Source organism: Jaculus jaculus, chromosome 4 (assembly GCF_020740685.1).
Source record: "Jaculus jaculus isolate mJacJac1 chromosome 4, mJacJac1.mat.Y.cur, whole genome shotgun sequence".
Lineage (NCBI taxonomy): Eukaryota > Metazoa > Chordata > Mammalia > Rodentia > Dipodidae > Jaculus > Jaculus jaculus.
In genome coordinates this window covers 155523283-155550215 of record NC_059105.1, presented here as the reverse complement: position 1 = coordinate 155550215, position 26933 = coordinate 155523283, and the positions used below count along the sequence as shown (strand labels likewise).

At 44.2% G+C, this 26933-nt stretch overlaps 2 protein-coding genes and 1 pseudogene across 4 annotated transcripts; all 3 read right to left on the bottom strand.

Annotated features, from left to right (window-relative positions):
* Window positions 1-10758: 10758 nt before the first annotated feature.
* On the bottom strand, window positions 10759-11346 carry LOC123460212 (bax inhibitor 1-like). The gene has a single exon (XM_045148327.1). The coding sequence runs from the start codon at window positions 11335-11337 to the stop codon at window positions 10759-10761; it is 579 nt and encodes a 192-aa protein (XP_045004262.1). The 5' UTR covers window positions 11338-11346.
* Window positions 11347-13894: 2548 nt separating this feature from the next.
* Wdr53 (WD repeat domain 53) lies at window positions 13895-26544 on the bottom strand. 3 transcript variants are annotated; one of them, XM_045147791.1, is made up of 3 exons: window positions 26503-26544; window positions 16087-16583; window positions 13895-14516 (listed from the first exon to the last, which is right to left on the bottom strand). In XM_045147791.1, exons 2-3 carry the CDS (start codon window positions 16564-16566, stop codon window positions 13920-13922), a joined length of 1077 nt encoding a protein of 358 aa, XP_045003726.1. In that variant the 5' UTR covers window positions 16567-16583; window positions 26503-26544; the 3' UTR covers window positions 13895-13919. The 3 variants fall into 3 exon arrangements, with proteins under 3 accessions (XP_045003726.1, XP_004671769.1, XP_045003727.1); XM_004671712.2 differs by lacking the exon at window positions 26503-26544 and adding an exon at window positions 26303-26496; XM_045147792.1 differs by lacking the exon at window positions 26503-26544 and adding an exon at window positions 26303-26496 and having other exon boundaries at window positions 16186-16583.
* Window positions 17139-17235, bottom strand: LOC123460477 (annotated as a pseudogene).
* Window positions 26545-26933: the final 389 nt, after the last annotated feature.

The window sequence follows — 26933 nt, the reverse complement described above, 5'->3', positions numbered from 1 at the left end:
CCTACCTCTGCCTCCTGAGTGCTGGGATTAAAGGCGTGCGCCACCACGCCCAGCTTGCAAGCAAGTGTTCTTAACTGCTGACCCATCTTCCCAGTCCCTCTTTAGGGTTTTTAGATATAGGGTCATGCTGTCTGCAAATGGGGATAAATCTTACTTCTTTCTTGCCTCTTTGTAACCCTCTTATTCCTTTCACTTGTCTTATTGCTGTATGACTATGAACACTACAATAAATAAGAGTAGAGGGCTGTGGAGAGAGCTTCATCAATATAGCACTCATCTTGCAAGCATGAGGACCTAATTGGATCCCTAGTGCCCACATATAATGCTGGGCATGGTGGCACGTGTCTATTGTAAACACCCTGAGGAGGCAGAGACAGGAGGCTCTCTGAGGCTCACTGGCCAGCTGATCTGGTCCACTTGGTGAACTTCAGACCAATTAGAGACCCTGCCTCAAAGGAATTGGAGGGCATTCCTTAGGATAACTGTGGTGGTTTGATTCAGGTGTCTCCCATAAACTTAAGTAGTCTGAATGCTAGGTTCCCAGCTGATGGAGATTTGGGAATTAACGCCTCCTGGAGGCAATATATTGTTGGGGGCGGGCTCACGGGTATTATAGCCAGTTTCCCCATGCCAGTGTTTGGTACATTTTCCTGTTGCTATGGTCCACCTTATGTTGGCCAGGGAGTGATATCCACCCTCTGCTCATGTCGTCATTTTCCCTGCCATCATGGAGCTTCCCCCTTGAGCCTGTAAGCCAAAATAAACCTCTTCCCCCCCCCCCCCCCCGACAAGCTGCTCTTGGTTGGGTGATTTCTGCCAGCAATGCAAACCTGACTACAACAATAACATTTAAGATTGTCTTCTACCTTCTGCCTCTAAGTACACACCATGTGTGCATGCACCTACACTCATGCATACATGCATGCACACAAAGAAAGAGGGAGAAAGTGGACATCTTTGTTTATTTCCATATTTTAGAAGAAATTTTCTCAGTTGTTTTTATCTGGTTTAGTATGACGTTGGCTATAGTTTATTGTATATAGCCTTGTTGAAATATGTTCCTGCTAATCTTAATTTCTTTTTTTAAAGTTTTTTTAAAAAATTTCTATTTAGGGCTGGAGAGATGGCTTAGCGGTTAAGCGCTTGCCTGTGAAGCCTAAGGACCCCGGTTCGAGGCTCGGTTCCCCAGGTCCCACGTTAGCCAGATGCACAAGGGGGCGCACGGTCTGGAGTTTGTTTGCAGAGGCTGGAAGCCCTGGCGCATCCATTCTCTCTCTCTCCCTCTATCTGTCTTTCTCTCTGTGTCTGTCTCTCTCAAATAAATAAATAAAAATTTTAAAAAATTCTATTTATTTATTACAGGCAGAGAGAGAGAGAGGGAGAGACAAATAGACAGATGGCGGGGGGAATGGGTATGCCAGGGCCTGTAGCCACTGCAAACAAACTTCAGACATATCCGCCACCTTGTACATCGGCTTATGTGGGACCTGGAGAATTGAACCTGGATCATTTGGCTTTGCAGGCAAGTGCCTTAACCCCTAAGCCAGCTTTCCAACCCTATTCCAAACTCAATGACTCTCTTTTTCTGCATTTGTTAAACTCTATAGTACCAGGTGGGCTGCCAATTTGTTAATCTAGGGGAGAATAAAGCAGACTTTGAAGAACAGGACACTCCTTTAGCATTCAAGCCCCTTCAAGAGTTTGATTCTTCCTGTTGTCCCAATGCAAATAAGCTGACCCAATCTCAATGTTTGTAATCTCTCAAACAATTGCAGCTGAATGGGCAGCAGTTTTGGGCCAAAGATTTTATTTTTTTTCAGTGCCATATGTCTCTGCTCATACCAGTTCACTTCTATACAATGCAATTCTGCACAACTTCTCAGGACATGGTCATAACAGCAAGTCTCACACACAAAGTGCTTCTAGCCCAGTCCAGGCAAAGCTCTTTCTCACCCTCATAAACCCAATCTCACAGTTTATTTTTATTGCATTCAAGTCTTTCAACTCTGACCAGAATACTCCATTAAGCTATACTTACAGCACTGCAAGACATCTCTTAGGCCCAGGTTTCAAATTCTTCCACATTCCTCCCAAAAATCAGCTCCAGAAAGCCAAAAGCCACACATTCAGGTTTCTAGCAGCAATGACCCCACTTCATGGTACCAATTATACTGTTGCAGTCAGCTTTCCATTGCTGGCATAAAACACCCAGCCAAGAGCAACTTGTGGGAGGGAAGGGTTTATTTTGGCTTTCAGACTCAAGGGGAAACTCCATGATGGCAGGGGAAAATGATGGCATGAGCAGAGGGTGGACATTACCTTCTGCTCAACATCAGATAGACAACAGGAATGTACCAAATACTGGCAAGGGGAAGCTGGCTATAACACCCATAATCCTATCTCCAACAATATACTGTCTCCAGGAGGATCCAGTTCTCAAATTGCCACAAGCTAGGGACCTAGCATTCAGAACACATAAATTTATGGGGGACACCTGAATCAACCCAGCACAGGGTATGTGGTAATTTGAATGGATGTCACCCAATAGACTCAGGAGTTTATTAAAGCTTGTAACTTAGATCTCTAGCAGTCTGGCTGGAGGAGGTATCACCGTGGGTGGATCTTGGGGGCCAGCCCTAAAGTGTTATTAGGGGTGGATGTGAATTACAGTTAACTTGTGGAGAGAGCTCAAGCTCAGCCTGGGGTTTCTGGACTGTGCTTGTTTTTGGGTGGTGGTGGCTTTTCTTGCTGCATGGATCTGTGTATATGGAGCCAGCTTCTTCTGCCATTATGAAACCTCCCCTGGTTGTGTAAGCTTCAAATAAATCCTGTCCCTCCCATGAACTGTGTCTGGTCTGGAGGTTCACCCCAGCAGCATGAAGCTGACTACGACAGGGTGTAATGAAATCTTTGCTGCTCACCAGATGTTCCTTACAAACAGAGTTGTTGGGGGTGGGGCATGCAAAAACTAACACTGAAAAAAATATATATATTTTTTGGTTTTGCAAGGTGGGGTTTTCATTTCAGCTCAGGCTGACCTGGAATTCACTAGGTAGTCTCAGGGTGGCCTCGAACTCACAGCGACCCTCCTACTTCTGCCTCCTGAGTGCTGGGATTAAAGGCGTGCACTGGCACGTCTGGCAAACATTGAAATTTTGAGACAGCAACAGAGTGAGTGAATTTTATGTTTTGTTAATAGTTGGTTGGTTTAAAATAAATTCCCTCCATGTAATCATTGTGAACACCTTGCTTTGTGGTCACTGGAAACACTTTGGGGGAGGTACAGGGAGAAAAGTGATAGCCCACGCATCCCTGGCATCTGTTCAGAGAAGTGTGCAGAATATCATGGTTTTCATAAGAAATGTTCATGATTTAAAAAAAAAATTATAACTTTTATTTATTTATTTATTTGACAGAGAAATAGGGAGAGAGAGTGACGCATACTGAGAGAGAATGGTCACGCCAGGGCCTCCAGCCACTGCAGACAACACGGGCCCTGGGGAGTCGAACCTGGGTCCTTTGGCTTTTGCAGGCAATGTTTATGATTTTGTTGAAAAAAATTATTTACTTATTTTGAGAGAGAGAGAGAAAGAGAGAGAGAGAGAGAGAGAAGCAGATAGAGAAAATGGGTTCACTAGGGCCTCTAGCCACTACAACTCCAGAAGCATGCACCACCTGGCTTACATGGGATTTGGGGAGTCGAACCTGGGTTCTTAGGCTTCACAGACAAGCACCTTAACCACTAAGCCCAAACTTTTATAATTTTTGAAATTTAGTGAATATAAAAAAAAGGGGGAGGGAAGGAGCTCCTGGGTGCTGAGACACATACTATAATTCTAGCACCTGGGAAGTGGAGGCAGGAGGATCAGGAGTTCAAGGTTATCCTTTAATACAGAATGAGTTTGAGGCAAGTCTGGACTATGTGAGATCCTATCTCCAAAATATATATATGTATATGTGTATATATATATATATATATATATATATATATATATATATATATATATATATACACACACATATACACACACACATACATACATACACATACATATACATATATATCCATACATATATATGTGTATATATATATATATATATATATATATATGGCTGGAGAGATGGCTTAGCAGTTAACACTTGCCTGCAAAGCCTAAGGACCCAGATTAGATTCCCCAGTACCTATGTAAGCCAGATCCACAAGGTGGTGTAAATAAATAAATAAAATATTTTAAAAAGGGACCGAGAGTGCCTAAGGCATTTGCCTGCAAAGCCAAAAGACCCAGGTTTAATTCCCCAGAACCCACGTAAGCCAGATGCACAAGGTGGCACATGTGTTTGGAATTTGTTTGCAGTGGCTGAAACCCCTGGCACACCCATTCTCTTTATCTGCCTCTTTTTCTCTCTCTCTCAAATAAAAATAAATAAAGTTTTAAAAAAGAAAGTAAAAAAAAAGAGGGGCTGGAGAGATTATTCAGTGGTTAAGGAGCTTGCCTGCAAAGCCAATGGATCCAGGTTCTATTCCTCAAGACCCATGTAGAGACAGATGCACAAAGTGGCGTATGTTTCTGGAGTTCGTTTGCCATGGGTAGAGGCCCTGGTACACCCATTTATTGTCTCTCTCCTTCAAATAAATAAAAAATAAAAAAGAAAAAGAAAAAAATTAAAAAGGAAGGGGAAGGGAAGGAGAGGAAAAAAGGAAGGAAGGGGAGAAGGAAGAAAAAAAAAAAAAACCCCAACCAATTAGCATATGGTCAACTGGAACTGGTTTAATTCATGTTAAATTGAGCCAGGAGGCCTGTGCCTGGAAATCCACCCACTGTGAACCCTTAAGCAAGAGGCTTTTATGAGTTTAAGGAAAGTCTGGACAAGTCAGGTAGACCCTATCTCAAAAAAAAAAAAAAAAAAGTGGGTAAAAAGTGATGGAGATATAAGTTCAGTCATAGGGCACTTGCTTAGCATGTGTGAGGCCCTAAATTCATTTCTTAGTATTGGGAAAAAAGAAGACAGGAGGACTGGAGAGATGGTTTAGCGGTTAAGGCGCTTGCCTGTGAAGTCTAAGGACCCAAGTTTGACTCTCCAGATCCTACATAGGCCAGAGGCACAAAGGTGAGGCAAGTGCAAGGTTGCACACATGCACTAGGTGGTGCAAGTGTCTGAGTTTGATCTCTCACTCCCTCTCTCTCTCAAAAAAGGGGGTGTGTGTGTGCTGGAGACATGGCTTAGTGGTTAAGGCATTTGCCTGCAAAGCCAGAGGACCCAGAGGACCTTGGTGGAATTCCCTAGGACCCACCTAAGCCAGATGCACAAGGTGGCGCATGTGTCTGGAGTTTGTTTGCAGTGGCTGGAGGCCCTGGCGTGTCCATTCTCTCTGTCTGCCTCTCTCTCTCTCTCTCAAATAAATAAATAAATAAAATTTAAATAAGAAAAGAAAAGAGAGAAAATTAGTGTATGTTAATGAAAAAGGAGCAAGTCTTAGAGTAAGAGGTTTAAAGGAAAGGCCACGCATGGTGTCGCACACCTTTAATCTCAGCATTTAGGAGGCAGAGGTAGGAGGATTGCAGTGAGTTTGAGGCCACCCTGAGACTACATAGTGAATTCCAGGTCAGCCTGAGCTAGAGTGAGACCCTACCTTGAAAAAAGAAAAAAAAAAAAAAAAAAAAAAAGGAAAAGGAAGCAAGGAGAAAGACAAGTGTCTGCCTTGGTAAGAGACCAAGACTTACAAACTGTGTGCTGCTTTGCAGAAGTGGTGGTGGGAATGACATCCTAATGGGCAGCCAAGGGCAGTCTGGCAAATTTAGCACAGCTGACTAGTCCAACCTGCTTACCCGCCTATGGTCCCTACCTGGATTTATGGCACCAAGGGCCACCCAGCCATTGAGGCCAGGTGCCTGGGTTTCATTCTTGATTCCAGTATCTCCTATTAATACTGGGGGCTCGTTTTCCTACCTGGGGGCTTTTGGATTTGCACTAAAATCCTGTCCTACACACTGCCGGTTCTAATCTTGCTACTTTCCCATGTTGCCTAGTGATGCCATTGTCTTGCCTGCAATGCTGAGGGTTACTCAAGGGGATCCCCAAGGAGTTATGAACTTAAGCTCGAGTACTGCATAATTTTATTTTGTTTTGTTTGGCTTTGTTTTGTTTTTCGAGGTAGGATCTCACTCTAGCCCAGGCTGACTTGGAATTCACTATGGAGTCTCAGAGTGGCCTTGAACTCACAGCAATCCTCCTACCTCTGCCTCCCAAGTGCTGGGATTAAACGCCTGGCTAGTGCTTCATAATTTTAAATGGAAAAATTGTTAAATTTTCAGGACTGATTATTAGTTACTAAAATTGCTCTTAGTGCAATGTTTAAATATACCCAAACCCAATATTAAGTATAACTGTATTAGCCATATAGCTCTTAAGCAACTATAAAATTGAGTGTACATATTAAATATTGTAGCTATTTAAGCTAATAGCACTAATTTACGACAATGCTTGGCACTGTTTCTCTAAAACCAATTCATCTATCATATCAGGGTTTTGTTCATTTTTATTTATTTATGAGAGAGCGAGAGAATGGGCACACCAGGGCCTCCAGCCATTGCACACGAACTCAAGACATGTGCGCCCCCCTTGTGCATCTGGTTAACATGGGTCCTGGGGAATCGAGCCTTGAACCGGGGTCCTTAGGCTTCACAGGCAAACATTTAACCACTAAGCCATCTCTCCAGCCCCATATCAGGGTTTTGATACTAGTTTCTTTAGGGCAAGTTATTCTGCATTAGAAAAGTTAATTTTATCTCAGGTAAAGACATGGCTCAATTGTAACATGTTTCTTTAGAGCTCAGCATGTGCACATCCCTGCAATCCCACCACTTTGGAGGTGGAGGAAGTAGGATCAGGAGTTCAAAGTCATCCTCAGCTATATAGTGAGTTTGAGGCCAGCCGGGCTACCTAAGACCCTGTCTCAAGGGAAGAACTAGGAAGCCGGGCGTAGTGGCGCACGCCTTTAATTCCAGAACTTGGGAGGCACAGGTAGGAGGATTGCTATGAGTTCGAAGGTACCCTGAGAATACAGAGTAAGTTCCAGGTCAGCCTGGGCTAGAGTGAGACACTACCTTGAAAACAACCAAAAAGGAAAAAAAAAAAAAAAAAAAAAAAAGGAAAGAACTAGGGCTGGTGAGATGACTAAGTGGTTATAAGTACATGCCTGTGAAACCTAAGGACCCTGGTTTGAGGCTCAATTCCCCAGTACCCACATAACCACCTAAGCCAAATGCACAAGGTGGCGTGTGTATCTGGAGTTTGTTTGCAGTGGCTGGAGGCCCTGATATGCCCATTCTCTCTCTCTCTGTCGCTCTCAAATAAATAAATAAAAATAAACAAAATTAAGAAAAGAACTAGCTTCCTCCAAATAAATAAACTAACCCACCAACCAACTGACTTACTTGTCTCTAGAGTCTGATAGTCTTTTTTTTAACTTTTTAAAAAAATTTTATTTTTTTTTTATTAGCATTTTCCATGATTATAAAAAAAAATCCCATGGTAATTCCCTCCCTCCCCCCTGAGTCTGATAGTCTTGAATGGTGGTACACGCCTGTAATTGTAACACACAGGAAGAGGAAGCAGGGAGGTTCCAAAGTTCAAGGACAGCCTGGACTTATATACATTTACAAAAAAACTTTGGGGGCCTTGAGAGATGGCTTAGCAGCTAAAAGCACCTGCTTGCAAAGCCTGAGGGCTGAGATTTGATTCCCCCGTACCCACATAAAGTCAGATGGACTAAGTATGTCTGGAGTTTGTTTGCAGTATCACGAAGCCCTGGCACACCTACTTTCTCATTCATTCTCTCTCTCACTCTCTCTTCCTCCGTCAAATATAGTCCAGCCTGGGCGAGACCCTACCTCAAAAAACCTTCAGCATTGCAGGCAAGACAATGGTGTCATTGAGCAATATGGGAAAGTAGCAAAGTTAGAACCGACAGTGTGTAGGACAGGACTTTAGTGCAAGTCCAAAAGCCCCCAGGTTGGAAAACGAATCCCCATTATTAATAGGAGATACTGGAATCAAAAATGAAACCTCAATGACTGGGTGGCTCTTGGTGCCATAAATCCAGGTAGGGACCATAGGCGGGTAAGCAGGTTGGACTAGTCAGCTGTGCTAATTTGCCAGACTGCCCTTGGCTGCCCATTAGTGCGTCATTCTCACCACTTCCGCAAACCCTGGTTCGAATCCCCAGGACCCACGTAAGCCAGATGCACAAGGTGGCGCACACATCTGGAGTTCGTTTGCAGGGGCTGGAGGCCCCGACGTGCCATTTTTCTCTCTTTTCGGCCTCTTTCTCTCTCCCTCTCTTTCTCAAATAAATAAAAATAAAATATTTAAAAAAGAAAATCAAAGGGTAGGGGTTTTCAGAGGCAAGCAATGTGGTGACAGAAGCTGACCAGCCGTTACAGTTAAACTACTTCTGGGAACTTTATGAATACACAGTCCTGGGAGCAGTAACCAGGGAACACTTTGTGGTCCCAGCTCAGACGTAGAAACAAAAGTTTAATTTAGTCATTCTATCAAAATGGCTCTTGTAAGCCGGGTGTGGTGGCGCATGCCTTTAATCCCAGCACTCGGGAGGCAGAGGTAGGAGGATGGCTGTGAGTTCGAGGCTACCCTGAGACTACAGGTCAGCCTGAGCTAGAGTGAGACCATACCTCGAAACACCAAAAAGAAAAAACAAAAAAGGCTCCTGCTGTTAAAATGGAGTCAGGCTGGCTCTTTCCTAGTTCTGGTACTACAGGTGTGTTCAAGCATGCACAGCTGTTGAAATTCTTACTTGGCACCTGACTGACTAATGCAGCTAAACTATATATAAAACAATAGTCTAGGGCTGGAGAGATGGCTTCGCGGTGAAGCGCTTGCCTGTGAAGCCTAATGACCCCAGTTCGAGGCTCGACTCCCTGGGACCCATGTCAGCCAGATGCACAAGGGGGCGCACGCATCTGGAGTTTGTTTGAGGTGGCTGGAGGCCCTGGCGCGCCCATTCTTTCTCTCTATCTGCCTCTTTCTCTGTCTGTTGCTGTCAAATAAATAAATAAAAATTAAAAAAAAAGAAAAAAAACAATAGTCTAATTCTCAGTAATCTTACCTTAGGTGGAGGGGTATTCTGGACATGTGTCTTGCTGGCAAATAGGAAGTTGCAAAATATTAGTTCATTTTGATGATAATTATTTTCTTTTTTCTTTTTTTTTATTTATTTATTTGAGAGCGACAGACACAGAGAGAAAGACAGATAGAGGGAGAGAGAGAGAATGGGCGCGCCAGGCCTTCCAGTCTCTGCAAACGAACTCCAGACGCGTGCGCCCCCTTGTGCATCTGGCTAACGTGGGACCTGGGGAACCGAGCCTCGAACCGGGGTCCTTAGGCTTCACAGGCAAGCGCTTAACCGCTAAGCCATCTCTCCAGCCCAATTATTTTCTTAAGAAACGTTTGATTCATTTTTATTTATTTGCATGCAGAGAGAAAGAGACAGAGAGGAGAGACAGACAGAGAAAGAGAGAATGGGCATACCAGAGCCTGTAGCCACTGCAAACAAATCCAGATGCATGTACCACTTTGTGTGCATCTGGCTTTATGTGGATACTGGGGAACTGAACCAGGGTTATTAGGCTTTGCAGGCAAGCGCCTTAACTGCTGAGCCATCTCTCCAGCCCTCATTTTGCTTGTAATTCTTTTTTTTTTTTTTTTTTTTCACTATAGCCCAGGCTGACCTGGAATTCATTCTGTAGTCTCAGGGTGGCCTCACACTCATGGTGATCCTCCTACCTCTGCCTCCTGAGTGCTGGGATTAAAGGTGTGCGCCACCACACCTGACTTTGCTTGTAATTCTTAACACTGTTTTGTTTTTTGTTTTTTTGAGGTAGGGTTTCGCTCTAGTTCAGGCTGACCTGGAATTCACTATGTAGTCTAGGGGTGGTGTTGAACTCGTGGTGATCCTTCTACCTCTGCCTCCTGAGTGCTGGGATTAAAGGCATGCTCCACCACGCCTGCCCACTGTATGTATTTTTTTTTTTTTTGTGGTAGTGTCTTATTCTAGCCCAGGCTTGTTGGGAGCATGTGATTAAGTAGTCGAGAGGCGGATTAACATAATTTAATAACATAATTTAATTACCACACTTTATTCACTCTTCACACTTGTTTAGGTCAAGTTCCCATTCGCCTATCCTCTCACCTTCAGCCTCGCCTGGACGCAGCTCAGCTGCCAGGGTAATTGGTCCCTGGCTGGGTTTGGGTCAGACTTTCTCCTCCTTCCTCTCTGTTCCTCGGCTGACTCCCACCAGGGGCTCCCACAAGCCTGTGGCGGGTGTCAACATAGGGAGTAACTGCAGTCTGCCTCTGTGGGTTGAGTGATGGCTTCTTCAACTTTTTGTGGGTTTTTATACTTTTTCTCCAGTCCTTAGGGTTTTCTCATTTGCATATCAGTAGGCAGCTGACTGTGGCCAGTCTCTGGTTGCCATTCTGATGTTGTCATTTTTATTTATTTATTTACTTTTAATTTCCATGATTGTAAACAATATCCCATGGTAATTCCGTCCTTCCCCCCACTTTCCCCTTTGAAACTCCACTCTCCATCATATCCCGTCCCCCTCTCAGTCAGTCTCTCTTTTATTTTTGTTTTCTGATGCTTTTCATTATCATAGAACATGGCCCCTGTAATATGTGCAAAGCAATGAGGGGTGGAGAGAGAGGAAGTCGAGCTGTGACAGGCTGATGGTCATTTCATTTCTTCTTGTCCTTGTCATTCTTAGCTGGGATCATCATGAGTTTTCTGAAGAGTGTAACAAAACCTAAGAAGAGATGAGCAGTGTGAGATATAACCCTTATCTCCATTTTAAGGAGTTGAGTATCAAAGAGGACAAAGCCACACATGACCATCAGCCCCAGATACAGGTTTGCCTGGAAAAGCCAAATGGATCCAAAGAAAAGATTCCCCAGAGAAGAGCAGAGCGTCAGGCTCGTGGCTGACATCAAGATACCTCCTGGAAAGCAGTCGCTCCGGCGTCCAGCATAAAGGGCGCGGAGGCTGAGGCAGGTGACCGTCAGCGCTGTGCCCACGAGGGCGGTTTCACGCCCATGAGGTGTTGCCATCAGCCAAATCATCAAACCCAGCGAGCCCAAGGCAGAGAGCAGGCCAGCCTGAATGAAATAAGTGACCACATGGTCATGGGCTCCCGCAGCTGCCACAAACATACACAGCGCAAAACTGGGGTCAACCTCCTTCAGGTGCTGCTGTGTCGAGGGAGTTATATGGGAAAATTTTAGGAGAGCATCAGAGTTGATCTGATCAAATACGCTCATGATTCCAGGGTCTGTTCAACACAGTCTCTGCTCAGGTTTCTACCTTAGCGTCAAAAAATTCAGTCTCTTGTATTTTGATGTCATAATCTTTTCCTCCTATTAGGATGGTCTCGTGAGGTAGTGTCAGGCACTGTGAGGTCATGGATATCCAGAGCATTTTGTGTCTGGAGGATCACATTGTAAGGAGTCCTACACTTCCTTCGGCTTTTACATTCTTTCTACCACCTCTTCCGCAATGGATCCTGAGCCTTGCAAGGTGTGATAAAGATGTTACAGTGCTGAGCACTCCTCTGTCACTTCTCAGCACCATGGTGCCTTCTGAGTCATCCCAAGGTCACTGCCATCTGAAAAGAGAAGCTTCTCTAACCAAAAGCCAGAGTAGCATTAATATGAACATTATATATATATGTATGTGTATATGTGTGTGATCTATGTTTTATCTATCTAATGGAACACACCAGAGCCTCTAACCACTGCAATCTCCACATGTATGCACCTTTTGTATCTGGTATCTTATGTGGGTACTGGGGAATCAAACCTGGGTAGTTAAGCTATTTTAAAAAATATTTTTGGGCTGGAGAGATGGCTTAGCGGTTAAGCGCTTGCCTGTGAAGCCTAAGGACCCCGGTTCGAGGCTCAGTTCCCCAGGTCCCACGTTAGCCAGATGCACAAGGGGGCGCACGCATCTGGAGTTCGTTTGCAGAGGCTGGAAGCCCTGGCGCGCCCATTCTCTCTCTCTCCCTCTACCTGTCTTTCTCTCTGTGTCTATCGCTCTCAAATTAATAAATAAAAAATTAAAAAAATATATATATTTTTATTTTTATTTATTTGACAGAGAAATGGGGGGAGAGAGAGAAAGAAAGAATGGGCGCATGAGGGTCTCCAGCTACTGAAAATGAACTCCAGACACGTGTGTTACCTTTTGCATTTGGCCAACATGGTTCTAGGGAATTGAACCTGGGTCCTTCAGCTTTGTAGGCAAACGCCTTAACCGCTAAGCCATCCCTCCAGCCTGTTAAGCTATTTATATGCAAGTGCCTTAACTGCTAAGCCATCTCTCCAGCCCTTATACTTAGTACCAAAACATAAATTGGTTATACATTTGGGAAGCCATGCTTCCCAAGTTCCCTGACAAATACCTTCCCACTTATGAGAGTGGGCCCTTCTGGCAATGTTTATAGCATGTGAAAATATTCCCTGGTGAGAGTTCATTGACGTGGACACCTGTCTAAAAAGGACCTCCAGATTTTCTTCAAGGACTTGGGACTTTGATCTGAGACACTGTTCCCTCAGTTTCTAGCATTGAGATAGGTTACTGATACAGCCCTGAAGTGCTATCTGTGTGTGTGTGTGTGTGTGTGTGTGTGCATGAATGCATGTGTATACACACAGCATATGCGTGTGTTCAGATGTGTGCACGTTATGTCGGTGTCCTCTTCTCAACTTCCAGCCTTGTTTTCATGAGACAGGGTCTCCCCTGGAACTCCTTGTTTTTCAGTTAGACTGGCTGGCCAGTGAGCCCCAGTAATTTTCCCGACTCTACCCACTCAACACTAGAACTCTAAGTGTGCATAGATGGCTGGAGGCACTTGCCTACAAAGACAAAGGACCCACATAAGCCAAATGCACAGGTGACGCATGAATCTGGAGTTCTTTTGTAGTGGTCAGAGGCCCTGGTGTGCCCATTCTGCCTGTCTCAAGTAAATAAATAAAAAGCTAAAAAAAAAAAAAAAAATGTGTTGGGGGGTTGCTGGAGAGATGGCTTAGCGGTTAAGCGCTTGCCTGTGAAGCCTAAGGACCCCGGTTTGAGGCTCGATTCTCCAGTACCCATGCTAGGCAGATACACAAGGGGGCGCATGCATCTGGAGTTCATTTGCAGTGGCTGGAGGTCCTGGCGTATCCATTGTCTCTCTATCTCCCTCTTTCTTTGTCAAATAAATAAATAAATAAAAATAGAATATTAAAAAGAAAAGTCTCAGTCTTCTGGGTGTTGTGGCAACAGGCCTTTAATCCAAGCACTTGGGAAGCAGAGGTAGGAGGATCACTGTGAGTTCAAGGCCACCCTGAGACTACACAGGAAATTCCAGGTCATCCTTGGCTAGAGTGAGACCCTACTTCAAAACAAAACAAAACAAAACAAAAAAAACCCAAAACGCCTCAGTCTTGATTCTTGTGCCAAAAATATAAAATTACCTACACGTCAATGATTTTGAAAAAGAAGTCAAATAGCTTCTACACAGTTAATACCCAATGTACATTAGTTCTCTTTGTCCAAACTTTAATATTATTTACTATATGAAATACTATATAATTACTTTTTGTTCAAATGTCTTAAAGTTGATATAATAAAATGGTATAAGACTACATAGTGAATACCAGGTACGTGGGGTAGAGCAAGACCTTACCTAGAAAACCAAAATGAAAGAAGCTGAGGCAAGAGGAGTGCCACAAGTTCAAGGCCAAACTGGGCTAAATAGTGAGTTACAGACCTGCTTCGGTTATAAGTGTGAGACACTATTTGAAACAAACAAAAAGCAAAACAAAACAAAGGCATTGCCACAGTTCAAATGTTTTTATTGGATTTACAATTCACTTAAGGGATATAATGATATACAACTAGTTTGATCAGCTACTAATATAACTTGCTGTCCTTTAATTTTTGTACCCAAGAGCCAGTTCACTTTTTCTCCATGTTCAATGTTTAGCTTTGGCAAAAAATTTCCATTTCCTTCCTCATCTGTTACTGAAGTATTAGCATGTTCACCCTGCTTGGGGTAGGCCGCTCTTTTAGTTTTCTTCCTGTGGGTATACTTTGTGGGACTCTTCTGTTTTTTTTCCATTTCACTGTTCACGTCCCACAACATTATCTTCCCATCATTCCCTCCAGTAAGCAGCAAATAGGACTCTGGAAGAAAGCAGACCTGAGATACCCCCAACGTGTGGCCCTTGAATCCCAGTTCTTGCTCACACTTGACTCCCATAATCCTGAAAATTCGAACCTTACCATCTTCTGCACCACAGCCAAAAATATTGCCACATGATGCCACAGAGACAGAATGGGCGAGAGCAGGGTTTAAAAACTGACCAGGGGATTGGAGGCCCTCCATTTCTTCTGTTTCATCCTCCTGTAAATTTGTAATCCAGAGTGGACGGGCTTTCTGAAGATTCCATAGTATCACCTTTAAATAAAGCAAAGTTACAGTCATACAGAGTTCTAGCCATTTTGTTTAACTTTAGTGCTCAATCCAACTTCTAATACAATCATCAAAGTGGTCTGAGAATGATTTATTCTCGGCAACTTTTCTTTTTCTTTTCCAAAGTAGAGTCTTACTCTAGCTCAGGCTGACCTGGAATTCACTATCTAGTCTCAGGATGGCCTTGAACTCATGGCGATTCTCCTACTTTTGCCTTCTGAGTGCTGGGACTAAAGGCCTAGCTTCTCAGCAGCATTTTAAAGAGTGAAAAAAGTTAAAACATGCCAGTGTTATTTATGCAACTTAAAACCCAAGTGAAACTAGAATGGAGATGAAAAAGCAGAATTATAAGCCAGACTTGGTGGTGCACGCCTTTAATCCCAGCTCTTGGGAGACAGAGTTAGGAGGATGGCTGTGAGTTTGAGACCAGCCTGAGATTACATAGTGAATTTCAGGCCAGTCTGGGCTACAGCAAGACTCTATTCCAAAAACAAAACAAAACAACAACAAAAAGCCAGGTGTGGTGGTACACACCTTTATTCCTAGCACTTGGGAGGTAGGAGGATCACTGTGAGTTGTAGGCCAGCCAGAGACTACAAAGTGAATTCCAGGTCAGCTTGAGCTAGAGACCCTACCTCTCGAAAAACCAAAGACAACAGAATTACAAAGCCTGGGGCTAGAGAGATGAAGTTAGTGGTTAAGGTGCTTGCCTGCAAAGCCTAAAGACCCAGGCTGGATTACCCAGAAGCCACATAAACCAGATGCACGTGGTGGTACATATGTCTGGAGTTCGTTCGCAGTGACTAGAGGCCCTGGCATGCCCATTCCTAGTTGTCTTCCTCTAAACTTGGCTCATTGATTTGTGGTGTTGCTTCTAAAATCCTAGCATTGAGTGTAACATTTTAATTCTGGTCGATGAAACACTGTATTTCAATTAATGCACTCCAGATTTTTTTTTTTGTTCATTTTTATTTATTTATTGGGGGGGGGGGGAGAACGGACGTGCCAGGGCTTCCAGCCACTGCTAACGAACTCCAGATGCATGTGCCCCCTTGTGCATCTGGCTAACATGGGTCCTGGGGAATCAAGCCTCGAACCGGGGTCCTTAGGCTTCACAGGCAAGTGCTTAACCGCTAAGCCATCTCTCCAGCCCAATGTACTTCAGATTTTAAAGCAAGAAACTGGGCCCTCCAACCTCCCCCTCTTTTTAAACAACAGTTATTTCAATCCCAAGGTCTTAGAATGTGTTTAAGTGTAGAAAAAAGACAAAAAAATTAATGACTAATCTTTGAATAAAACATCTTGTTTTATCAGGGTAGCAGTTAATGCAGAAGTGAAGCTTATGGATCATAACTGCCTAAGAAATGTCAAGAGAGGACAGAAAACGGAGGTTGGGGAGATAGTTCAGCGGTATGCACAGCATATACAAGGCCCTGAGTTCAATTCTTAGGACTTCCAAAAAAAAAAAAATAAAACCAGCCAATCAGTCACACATTTGATTTGGTTAGTGAACACTATTCAGAAATTACCCAGCTACCCTTTGTGAAAGCATCACCTGCATATCCAGGCCACATGACACCAGACTCTGAGGTCTCTGCGGTCGAAAAGCTACAGACGAACAGATATTGGAATGTCTCTTCAGACATCTGCTAACCTTCTTCTTTTCCAAGTCCACGATTTTGATGGCTCCTGAGTCGTCAGCAGAAGCCAGCAGGTTTTCAGTTTCATTCAATGAAAGACAATTGATTTCTTCTTCATTCACATGAAAATGGTCCAAGGAACCTTTCAGGGACCTGACATCTAGAATGCTGATGGTTTCGCCATGGGCGGCATAGAGCTTGGTGGGGCAGGAGGGAGAAAATAAGACACTGGTAATGTCATCAGCCCCTTGAAACTGCATGTGTCCTAATGGAGATCCATCTTCACTCCAGGCCACGAGATCGCCACCTTCTGCTCCTGAAGCCACTAGCCCATCTTTACTTGCGTTCAGACAGAGGATAGGAGAAGAATGTCCGCCAGTCCACTTGACTGCCATGATGCCTCCGGGAGACTCTGAAGTGAGGGGGAAATTATATTATACTTTATATAAGAACTTGATAGTATGAGACAAATGTAACAATACTCACTTAAATATTTCAAAATGTAGTCTCACTGGGCGTGGTGGCGCACGCCTTTAATCCCAGCACTCGGGAGGCAGAGGTAGGAGGATTGGTGTGAGTTCAAGGCCACCCTGAGACGACAGAGTGCATTCCAGGTCAGCCTGGACTACTGTGAGACTCTACCTCAAAAAAAAAAAAAAAAAAAAAGTAGTCTCACAGGTTGGCCTCGAACTCATGGCGATCCTCCTACCTCTGCCTCCCAAGTGCTGGGATTAAAGGCACATGCCATCATGCCTGGCCTATTTGTTAATTTGTAAGGAGAGAGAAAGAGTGAGTGTGGGGCATGCCAAGGCCTCCTGCCTCTGGCAGATGAATTCCACATGCATGCTGTACTTTGGGTGTCTGCCTTTACGTAGGTACAGGGGAACTGAAGCCAGAATGGAAGGCTTTGCAAGCAAGTGTCTTTAACCACTGAGCAATCTCTCCAACCTGTTTTAAAAAAATATTTTTTTAAATGGAACGCTTCACGGATTTGCATGTCATCCTTGTGCTAATCTTCTCTGTATTGTTCTAATTTTTAGTATATGTGCTGCTGGAACGAGCACTATTTATATATTTTTAAGACAACATAAAAACAAATCACCTCCTTGCCCCCCACTACCCTGAAAACAAATTTATGGAAATCTAGTTGAACACAAAATTAGTATATACTGACTAAAACATGCACCAAAGGGCTTTCACTTATCAGCAGAGACCCAGGTAAGTCTTGTCTTCCAGTCATTTTTTTTTTCTTTCTTTCTTTTTGAGGCAGAGTCTCACTCTAGCTCAGGCTGACCTGAATTCACTATGTAGTCTCAGGGTGGCCTCAAACTCGTTGTGATCCTCCTACCTCAACCTCCTGAGTGCTGGGATTAAAGGCGTTCACCACCACGCCCAGCTTGTTTTCCAGTCTTTGGTAAAAGACTCATGTAAGAGGGCTGGAGAGAACACTTAGTGGCTAAGTAAGGTGCTTGTGGGCAAAGTCAAAGGACCCAATTCAATTCCCCAGTACCAACGTAAGGCCAGATGCACAAAGTGGTGCATGTGCCTAGAGTTCATTTGCAGTGACAAGAGGCCCTGGTGTGCCCATTGTCTCAGCTTGGGCTAGAGTGAAACCCTACCTCGAAAAACTAAAAAAAAAAAAAAAAAAAAAAAAAAGGGCTGGAGAGATGGCTTAGTGGTTAAGCGCTTGCCTGTGAAGCCTAAGAATCCTGGTTTGAGGCTTGATTCCCCAGGACCCATGTAAACCCAGCTGCACAAGGTGGTGCATGCATCTGGAGTTCATTTGCAATGGCTAGAGGCCCTGATGCAACCATTCTCTCTCTCCATCTGTCGCTCTCAAATGAATAAATTAAAAACAAAAACAAAAAAGACTCATGCAAGAATGAACATGAATGTATGTAGGTATGTGTGCGTGCATATATATGATCTTTTTTTTTTTGAGGTAGGGTTTCACTCTAGCTCAGGCTCACCTGGAATTTACTATGTAGTCTCAGGGTAGCCTCAAACTCATGGTGATCCTCCTACCTCTGCCTCCCGAGTGCTAGGATTAAAGGTGTGTGTCACCACACCCGGCTTATTTATTTTTAATTTAGGATAAATTCTTTTAAAGGGAGTACTACAAAGCCATCAGATTATACCTTTTATTTGGATACTTTAAAAAACTTTACAAGGTATAATTTTGTCTTACTTGTGAGAAAACAGAGAGAGAGAGAGAGAGAGAGATATGCAAGCACACGCACAACACCAGGGCCTTTCACTGTTGCAAATGAAATCAAGATGCATGTCACTTTGTGCACCTGCATTCATGTGCGTACCAGAGAACTGAACCTGGGCCACCAAGCTTTGCAAGCGAGTACCTTAACTGCTGAGCCATCTCTCCAGCCAAAAGACTTTTTCTTTATATATGTGCATGCATGTTAGCACATGTGTGTTGCATGTATGTGGAGAGAAGACAACTTTCAGGATAGTCTTTGACTTCTACCTCATTTGAGACAGGGTTTTTCTCTTATTCTTGCTGTTTTTTGCTGCACTTGCTATGAGTGTCTGAGAAATCTTCCTGTTTCTACCTCCCATCTCATTTTATTTCTTTTTTGTTAAGATTTAGAGACTTTTTTTTTTTTTTTACACAGCAAGAGAGGTATAGAAAGCTCCTGACAGGGGAAGGCAGGAGGGGGTAGAAAGCCCATATGGGAGTAAGTGTCCCCTCCCCCGTCCAGCCAGTCTGGGACCTGGAAGACCTACTAGAGATTCGGGCGACAGGAGGGATGAACAGCCAAGAAGAGCTCCCATCTCATTTTCATTGTGTTGGGATTACAGAAGCCCACCTTGACTTCCTGCTTTAGTTTTTTATTTTTTCAATGTAGGATCTCACTCTGGCCCAGGCTGACCTGGAATTCACTATGCAGTCTCAGGATGGCCTCAAACTCATAGCGATCCTCCTACCTCTGCCTCCTGAGTGCTGGGATTAAAGGTGTGTGCCACCATGCCTGGCTAGCTTCCTGCTTCTTTTTTAAAAGAAAATTTTATTATTTATTTATTTATTTAAGAGACAGAATGGGCACACCACGGCCTCCATCCACTGCAAACTCACTCCAGACATGTGCACCCTCTTGTGCATCTGGCTAACGTGGGTCCTGGGGAATTGAACCTGGTCCTTTGGCTTTGTAGGCAAATGCCTTAACCACTAAGCCATCACTCCAGCCAGCTTCCTGCTTCTTATGTGGCCGCTAGTGACTGAACTCAGGTTCTCAGGCTTGAGCAGTGACAGCCATGTCCTCAGCCACTTTATTATTTAGATAATGTTTTAGAGTGAGCTCTTTGGTCAGATTCCCCAGGTTAGTATTAGCTGGAAGACTGAGCAAGTGACTGACCCTCTCTAAGACTCACTTAACTTTCTGTATGAAATGAAAATAAGTAAGGGCTGGAGAGATGGCTTAGCAGTTAAGGCATTTGCCTGCAAAGACAAAAGACCCTGGTTCGATTCCCCAGGACCCAAATAAGCCAGATGCACAAGGTGGCACATGTGCTTGGAGTTCGTATGCAGTGGCTGGAGACCCTGGTACCCTGGTGTGCCCATTCTCGCTGTCTCTGACAATCTCAAATAAATAAAACTTAAAGAATCTGGGTATGGTGGCACATTCCTACAATTCTGGCACTTGAGAGGCTAAGACAGGAAGATGGCAAAGTGAAGGATTGCCTGGGCTATAAAATGAGATCAGTGCCAGCCTGGGACACACAGAGAGACCATCTCAAGAACAAAAGCGGAGGCTAGTAATAGCATCCATGTTATGTGCTCACTGAAAAGGAGATGCCTCAGGAGTTACGTGTGTTTTCTGTGCAAGTGTAAGGGCCTGAGACTGCCACGTTCAAATATCTAGATCCCATGTAACCAAATGGGCATCATGTGCCTGTAACAGCCCCAGTCCTTCAGGGGAGCAGAGACTCAACAAAAGAACCCACTTAAGCTCTGGAATTAATTACAAAGGAGACTGAGGCTCAAAACAAGACCAGGCAGAAGGGCAACAGCCACTGCAGGTGAGTGCATGGGGCGCCACAGGGCACCTACACGTGCACACACCAAATACAACACAGCACATTACAATAGAGAAGAAAAAAGAAAGATTAAGTGCTAACATATGTAAAACACTAGTACACTAGTGTTCAACAACTGTTTTTTTCCAAGACTGGGTCTCTCTTAGCTGGGTGTGGTGGTGCATACCTTTAAGCCTAGCACTTGGGAGGAAGAGGTAGGAGGATCGCTGTGAGTTCAAGGCCACCCTGAGACTACATAGTGAATTCTAGGTTAGCCTGAGCTACAGTGAGACCCTACCTCGAAAAACCGAATCAAACCAACCCCCCCCCACAACAAACAAAACAAAAAACAAACAAACAAAAACGAGACTAGGTCTACATAGCCCTGGCTAGCCTTGAATTTCCACCATCCCTCCTGTCCTGGTCTTCTGAGCGGACAGTGTATGTGAGGATGGCCAGGTCAACCGGGACCACCATTGTTACTTTCTCTATTTTCTGTTTTCCTTTCTGTTGGTTGTTCAAGGTAGGGTCTCATTCTAGTCCAGGCTGACCTGGAATTCACTATGTAGTATCAGAGTGGCCTTGAACTCATGGGGATCCTCCTCCCGAGTGCTGGGATTAAAGGCGTGAGCCACCACACCCGGCTTACTTTCTCTATTTTCATTACTCTGGTCAAAGTGGCATCACATATAAAACACCAGTGATATCATAGTGTTATCTCTTGTTTTAGTCATTCCTTCAAAGTAATCATAATAATCACATTTAATAATAAGGAGGATGAGTTTTCATTAATAGTATTTGCCAATATTATATCTATGTATTTCCCACCTCATATGAGCAATCTTTCCTTTGTTCCTTTAACTAAGAAATTTTCCTTCTTTCTTATATAATCTTTATTCTTTTATTTCTAGTTTTCAAAACACCATTTGCTGAAGAGGCTGTCTCTTCTCCAATGAGTATTTTTGGCATTTATTCTTTTATTTCTAGATGTTGGAATGATTTGGCCATAAGTAATGTTATATAAGTCAGTATGGAATTACTTGCTAGAATTTTCATAAAAAGGGATTTAAATTTCCTAAGTGGCATATCTTTGTTTCTATATTGTCCAATTCTCTCCCACTGTCTTCCCCCAAATAGTTAAAATTTTAAGTTTTAAAAATCTGAGCCGGGTGAGGTGGCACATGCCTTTAATCCCAGCACTCGGGAGACAGAGGTAGAAGGATCACTGTTAGTTTGAGGCCACCCTGAGACTACAGAGTGAATTCCAGGTCAGCTTGAGCTAGAGTGAGGCCTTACCACAAAAAAACAAAACAAAACAAAAATCTGTAACCCTATCCAATTGTGTGACATTCTTTCATCTCAAATGCTCATTTACTACTTTAATGACATAGAAAATATAATAGTGATCTTAAAGGTAATACCCTAATTCAAGAAAAAAATAATATCAAATATTAAACATTGTAAAAATCACTTTAAGTTGTAAAAAAAACAATTTTTTTTATTTAACGGGGGGGGGGGGAAGAGGAGGGAGGGAGGGGGGAGGGGAAGACAGAGAGAATGGGTATGCCACTACAAATGAACTCCAGATGCATGTGTCACCTTGCGCATCTGGTGTAAGTGGGTCCTTTGATTTCACAGGTAAACACCTTCACCACTAAGCCATCTCTCCAACCCTCCAAGTGTTTTCTAATAGCATTCTGTGAACTAGCAGCATTGGCATCACTTAGAAACTTCTCTGGAATATAAAATGTTGGACCATACCCTAGGCCTCCTGAATCTGAATCTCTGGGAGTGGGGCCTAGCAATGTGTTTTAGAAAATCTTCCAGGTGATGCTAGAACTTTAGAACTATATTACACAATGGTCTTATGGAGAACGGGTTAAAAATATAGTCTAGTTTTATCAACAGAGACATTCAGTAGGTTACGTATCTGTACTTGCAAAACTACACTTATGATTAGTCTTATTCCATGTTACTGATAACAAAACTGAGTCTCAGGGCTGGTGGGTAGGCCAGTGGGTAGAACATTTGTTCAGCATGTGTAAGGCCCTGAGTTTAATTCTCAGCACATAAAGATAAAACGAAACAAAAAGGCTTAAGTGTCAGAAATGTACATTTTTTTCCATAATGGAACCAGTGGTAAATCTTATTGTATTAGTCCCACAAGATCTAAGTATAGTGCAATATTAAACTCTATGCATGAGTAAAGAAATAAAATTTATAGACTTAAACCCCATGGATAATATTTACTGATTAGTTAGTCAGAAAAACAAAGTCCTACTAATAGGAATGTTAAAAAAAAGAAGTCTGAGCCAGATCTAGAGTTCAATATGTAAAATTTGGCTTCAAACTCACCGAGCTCCTCCAACCTGTCTCTCAAGTGCTGGGAATAAAGGCATGCACCACCACACCCAGGTGATTTTTTTTAAGCTCTTAGACTAGGACACCTAGCAGAAACAGGTTAAGTGCCAATATCAAGTCAATAGATTGTCTTCCTGCATTTTTGCCTAAAGGCATACTGCTATGAATTATTTAATTAGATAATAGATTCCTTCTTTCTAACACCTAGTGAAATGGAGTAGGTGGGAGTAAGGTATTTGAAGGGCATTTTTTTGAAAGGGTGCAGTGACAAAAGGGGTAGTTCTAAACAGCTAGAAGGCAGAAGATACAGAGGACACATACGAGGACCACGAAAAGCAGGCGTAAGACTTGAAAGAAACGAGAGAAGCCAGACATGGTGACACACACCTTTAACACTTGGGAGGCTGAGGTAGGAAGATCACCCTGAGTTCAAGGCTAGCTTGGACTACAGTGAATTCCAGGTCAGCCTAGGTTACAGTGAGACCCCTTTCTCCAAAAAAAAAGGTGTCATTAGAAATACTCCTGAGTACTTCTTTTTTTTTTTTAATTGTTTATTTTATTTATTTATTTTTTTAAAATTTTATTTATTTATTTGAGAGTGACAGACACAGAGAGAAGGACAGATAGAGGGAGAGAGAATGGGCGCGCCAGGGCTTCCAGCCTCTGCCAACGAACTCCAGACGCGTGCGCCCCGTTGTGCATCTGGCTAACGTGGGACCTGGGGAACCGAGCCTCGAACCTGGGTCTTTAGGCTTCACAGGCAAGCGTTTAACCGCTAAGCCATCTCTCCAGCCCTAATTGTTTATTTTTTATTTATTTATTTGAGAGTGACAGACAGACAGAAAGAGGCAGAGAGAGAGAGAATGGGCACGCCAGGGCCTCCAGCCACTGCAAACGAACTCCAGATGCATGCTCCCCCTTGTGCATCTGGCTAACGTGGGTCCTGGGGAATCGAGCCTCGAACCGGGGTCCTTAGGCTTCACAGGCAAGCGCTTAACCGCTAAGCCATCTCTCCAGCCCCTCAGTATTTCTTTTTTTCTTTTCGTCTTTCCTTTTTTAAGAGTAAGAGAGAGGGAGAGAGAACTGGTATGCCAGAGCCTGAGTCACTGCAATCGAACTCCAGATGCTTGTGCCACCTAGTGGGCACGTGCAACCTTTGTGTGTCTGGTTTACCTGGGATCTGGAGAGAGATCGAACATGGGTTCTTAGGCTCCACAGGCAAATGCCTTAATCACTAAGCCATCTCTCCAGCCCTCCTGAGTATTTTCTTTTAAATTTTTTAATTTTTATTTATTTATTTGACAGAGAAAGAAGGGGGAAAGAGAGAATGAGCATGTCCCCTTGTGCATCTGGCTAATATACGTCCTGGGGAATTGAACCTGGGTCCTTTGGCTTTGCAGGCAAATGCCTTAACCACTAAGCCATCCCTCTAGCCCCTTCCTGAGTATTTCTAATACTTAGGGGGTAGTGTGCCACTGAAAGTAACCTCAGTGATTGTACTACATAAGCTGCAGAACTGTATCACTGGATCCTTGAAAGACTCTATCTTTCTGAGAGACAGGATTAAGGCTAGAGTGTTTCATAACCAAATGGTCTCTACAATCAATGTTCCTTTCCAGTCATATCATCACTTATGCCCTTGTCCTATTCAAGTGTACAACTTGAAAAGGGGTGGGGTGAGGGGAAGAAAGAGAGAGAGGAGGAGACCGATTGACTTTCATGTTGCCCAGATTGGTCCCAAACTCCTGGCTTAATTCATCTTCCCACTGCAAGGTCATGCCATGGTGCCTTATTTATTTTATTTTTTTTTTGGTTTATTTTTATTTATTTATTTGAGAGGGACAGACAAAGAGGCAGAGAGAGAGAATGGGCGTGCCAGGGCTTCCAGCCACTGCAGACGAATTCCAGAGGCGTGCGCCCCCTTGTGCATTTGGCTAACGTGGGTCCTGGGGAATCGAGCCTCAAACCGGGGTCCTTAGGCTTCACAGGCAAGCGCTTAACCGCTAAGCCATCTCTCCAGCCCCATGGTGCCTTATTTATGTCTTTGTTCATGCTGTATTAGGTCATTCTAGATTTAAAAGAAACATAACTATCTTTTCAGACACAATTTGGTTTCAACATTCAAGAAACACCAGATTAAGATGGGGAGGGGATTATGATGGAGAATGGAATTTCAAAGGGAAAAGTGGGGGGAGGGAGGGTATTACCATGGGATATTTTTTATAATCATGGAAAATGTTAATAACAATTGTGAAAAGAAAAAAAAAAAAAAAGAAACACCAGAGAGGGATGGCTACCCCCATAATTAGTTGTAGATCAACTTTTCTTCACAGGTTTGGATTTTCTAAAGCTGGTCCTTATATGGAGGAGTTGAATTAAAAAAGACTGGCAGCTGGGCGTGGTGGCACACACCTTTAATCCCAGCACTTGGGAGGCAGAGGTAGGAGGATTGCTGTGAGTTCAAGGCCACTCTGAGACTCCATAGTGAATTCCAGGTCAGCTTGGGCTAGAGTGAGACCTACCTCGACCCCCCCCCAAAAAAAAAAGAAATAAAAAAGACTGGCATTTGAAGTGATAAAAATGAAAAGAATTGGGGGCTGGAGAGATGGCTTAGCGGTTAAGCGCTTGCCTGTGAAGCCTAAGGACCCCGGTTCGAGGCTCGGTTCCCCAGGTCCCACGTTAGCCAGATGCACAAGGGGGCGCACGCGTCTGGAGTTCGTTTGCAGAGGCTGGAAGCCCTGGCGCGCCCATTCTCTCTCTCTCCCTCTATCTGTCTTTCTCTCTGTGTCTGTTGCTCTCAAATAAATAAAAATAAAAAATTAAAAAAAAAATGAAAAGAATTTGCCAGGTGTGGTGGCACACTCCTTTAATCCCAGCACTGGAGAGGCAGAGGTAGGAGGATCCCTTTAGTTGGAGGCCACCCTGAGACTAATAGTGTCTTACAGGTCAGCCTGGGTTAGAGTGATTCCCTACCTTGAAAAACCAGAAAGAAAAAAGAAAAGAATGCAGGTTACTGGGTCTGGTTAAAGACACCCAGGAGGAAGGGGGTGGCAAATAATTATGTCAGAATAGGGAAGTACTGTTTGTTTTCACTAAAGAACAAGAAATGGATTAAGAAATGGATTACACACAGGAGGAAGTTTTAGGCAACATTTCTTACTACATAAAGATTGCAAGACACTGAGAGTGTGTGAACCCTGTTATTATAATAGGCACTTCATAAAGGTGCCGAGAATTACATTTTAAAAAATCGGCATAAAAGGCCTACCATAATGTCTGGCTTCATTATCATTCTTTTTCTAAGTGTTCTTTACAACCCTTCCAGGAAACTACCCTCAATGAGCTTCCACGTCATTCTCCCTAGTAAAATATTTAACTGTATAAAAACATATTGCCTTTACCTCCATGCTAAGCGGTGAGCCCGAAAACACTATATTTTCTCCTAGACTGTGACAGTTAATTAGTACTCAAAATTGGCACTTTGAAGTTATCCACCGCCCCACCCCCCGCTTTTTATTCTTTTGCGAGAGTAATTAGAAAAGTTCGTTCAGATGAGGCCAGCTCAGTTTTCTGGTATAGATGTTATATGTACCCACACTTATGAAGAACAAAAAGGTCCCTACCAGGAAAAGACGGCCTCATCTGCCTACGGTAAAACAAACAAACAAAAACTAAAATGAGGATACGATCCGAGCAGAATACAGACGGCCCCAGCAAGATAAAGAAAATGGGTTCTACCGAAGCGAAGATGCAGGAGCTAGGGACTGGCTAGCGAGAACAGGGAAGCTTCATAAGCTGGACTGGAGACAGGAACCAAAATGAAGCGGGAAGCAGGGGCCGAGAGCCGGACGCGAGGCCACTCGGAGGAAAGCGGAAGGTTCGGAAACAAAACAAGCACCGGAGGGCAGCTCAGAAGCCACCCGCGCCAACCTCCCTACCTGGGCGTCCCGGTGCCTCCCGGGCGCTTCGTGATGACGTCACGCGCGGCGTCCAATCCCAGCGAGCGTAGAGTGGGAGGCGCGTCAGTCGAGCCGTCACATCCGGGGCCCAGAGGCACGGCGGGCGGGCGGGGCGCGCGCCTTTGCTTCGTGCCCTCAACCTGAATGGCGGAGCCCGGGCCGCGCCGCGGGGAGGCCCGCCGAGCAGGGCGGTTCCGGCGCCCGCGCTGAGCCGCGGGGAGGGGGAGGGCGGGGCGGGGCGGGGCGGGGGACGCCGGCGCTGCCCGTGCGTGCGTGTGCCCTCCGCGAGGCGGGGCGGGACGGGGCGGGGCGCGCCGCGGACGCCCCCGGGCTGGGGCGGCGGGAGAGCTGGAGGCGCCGGCGGGCGGCCCGGAGAGGGGCGGTGAGCGCTCCGCTCCAGTCTCCAGGCG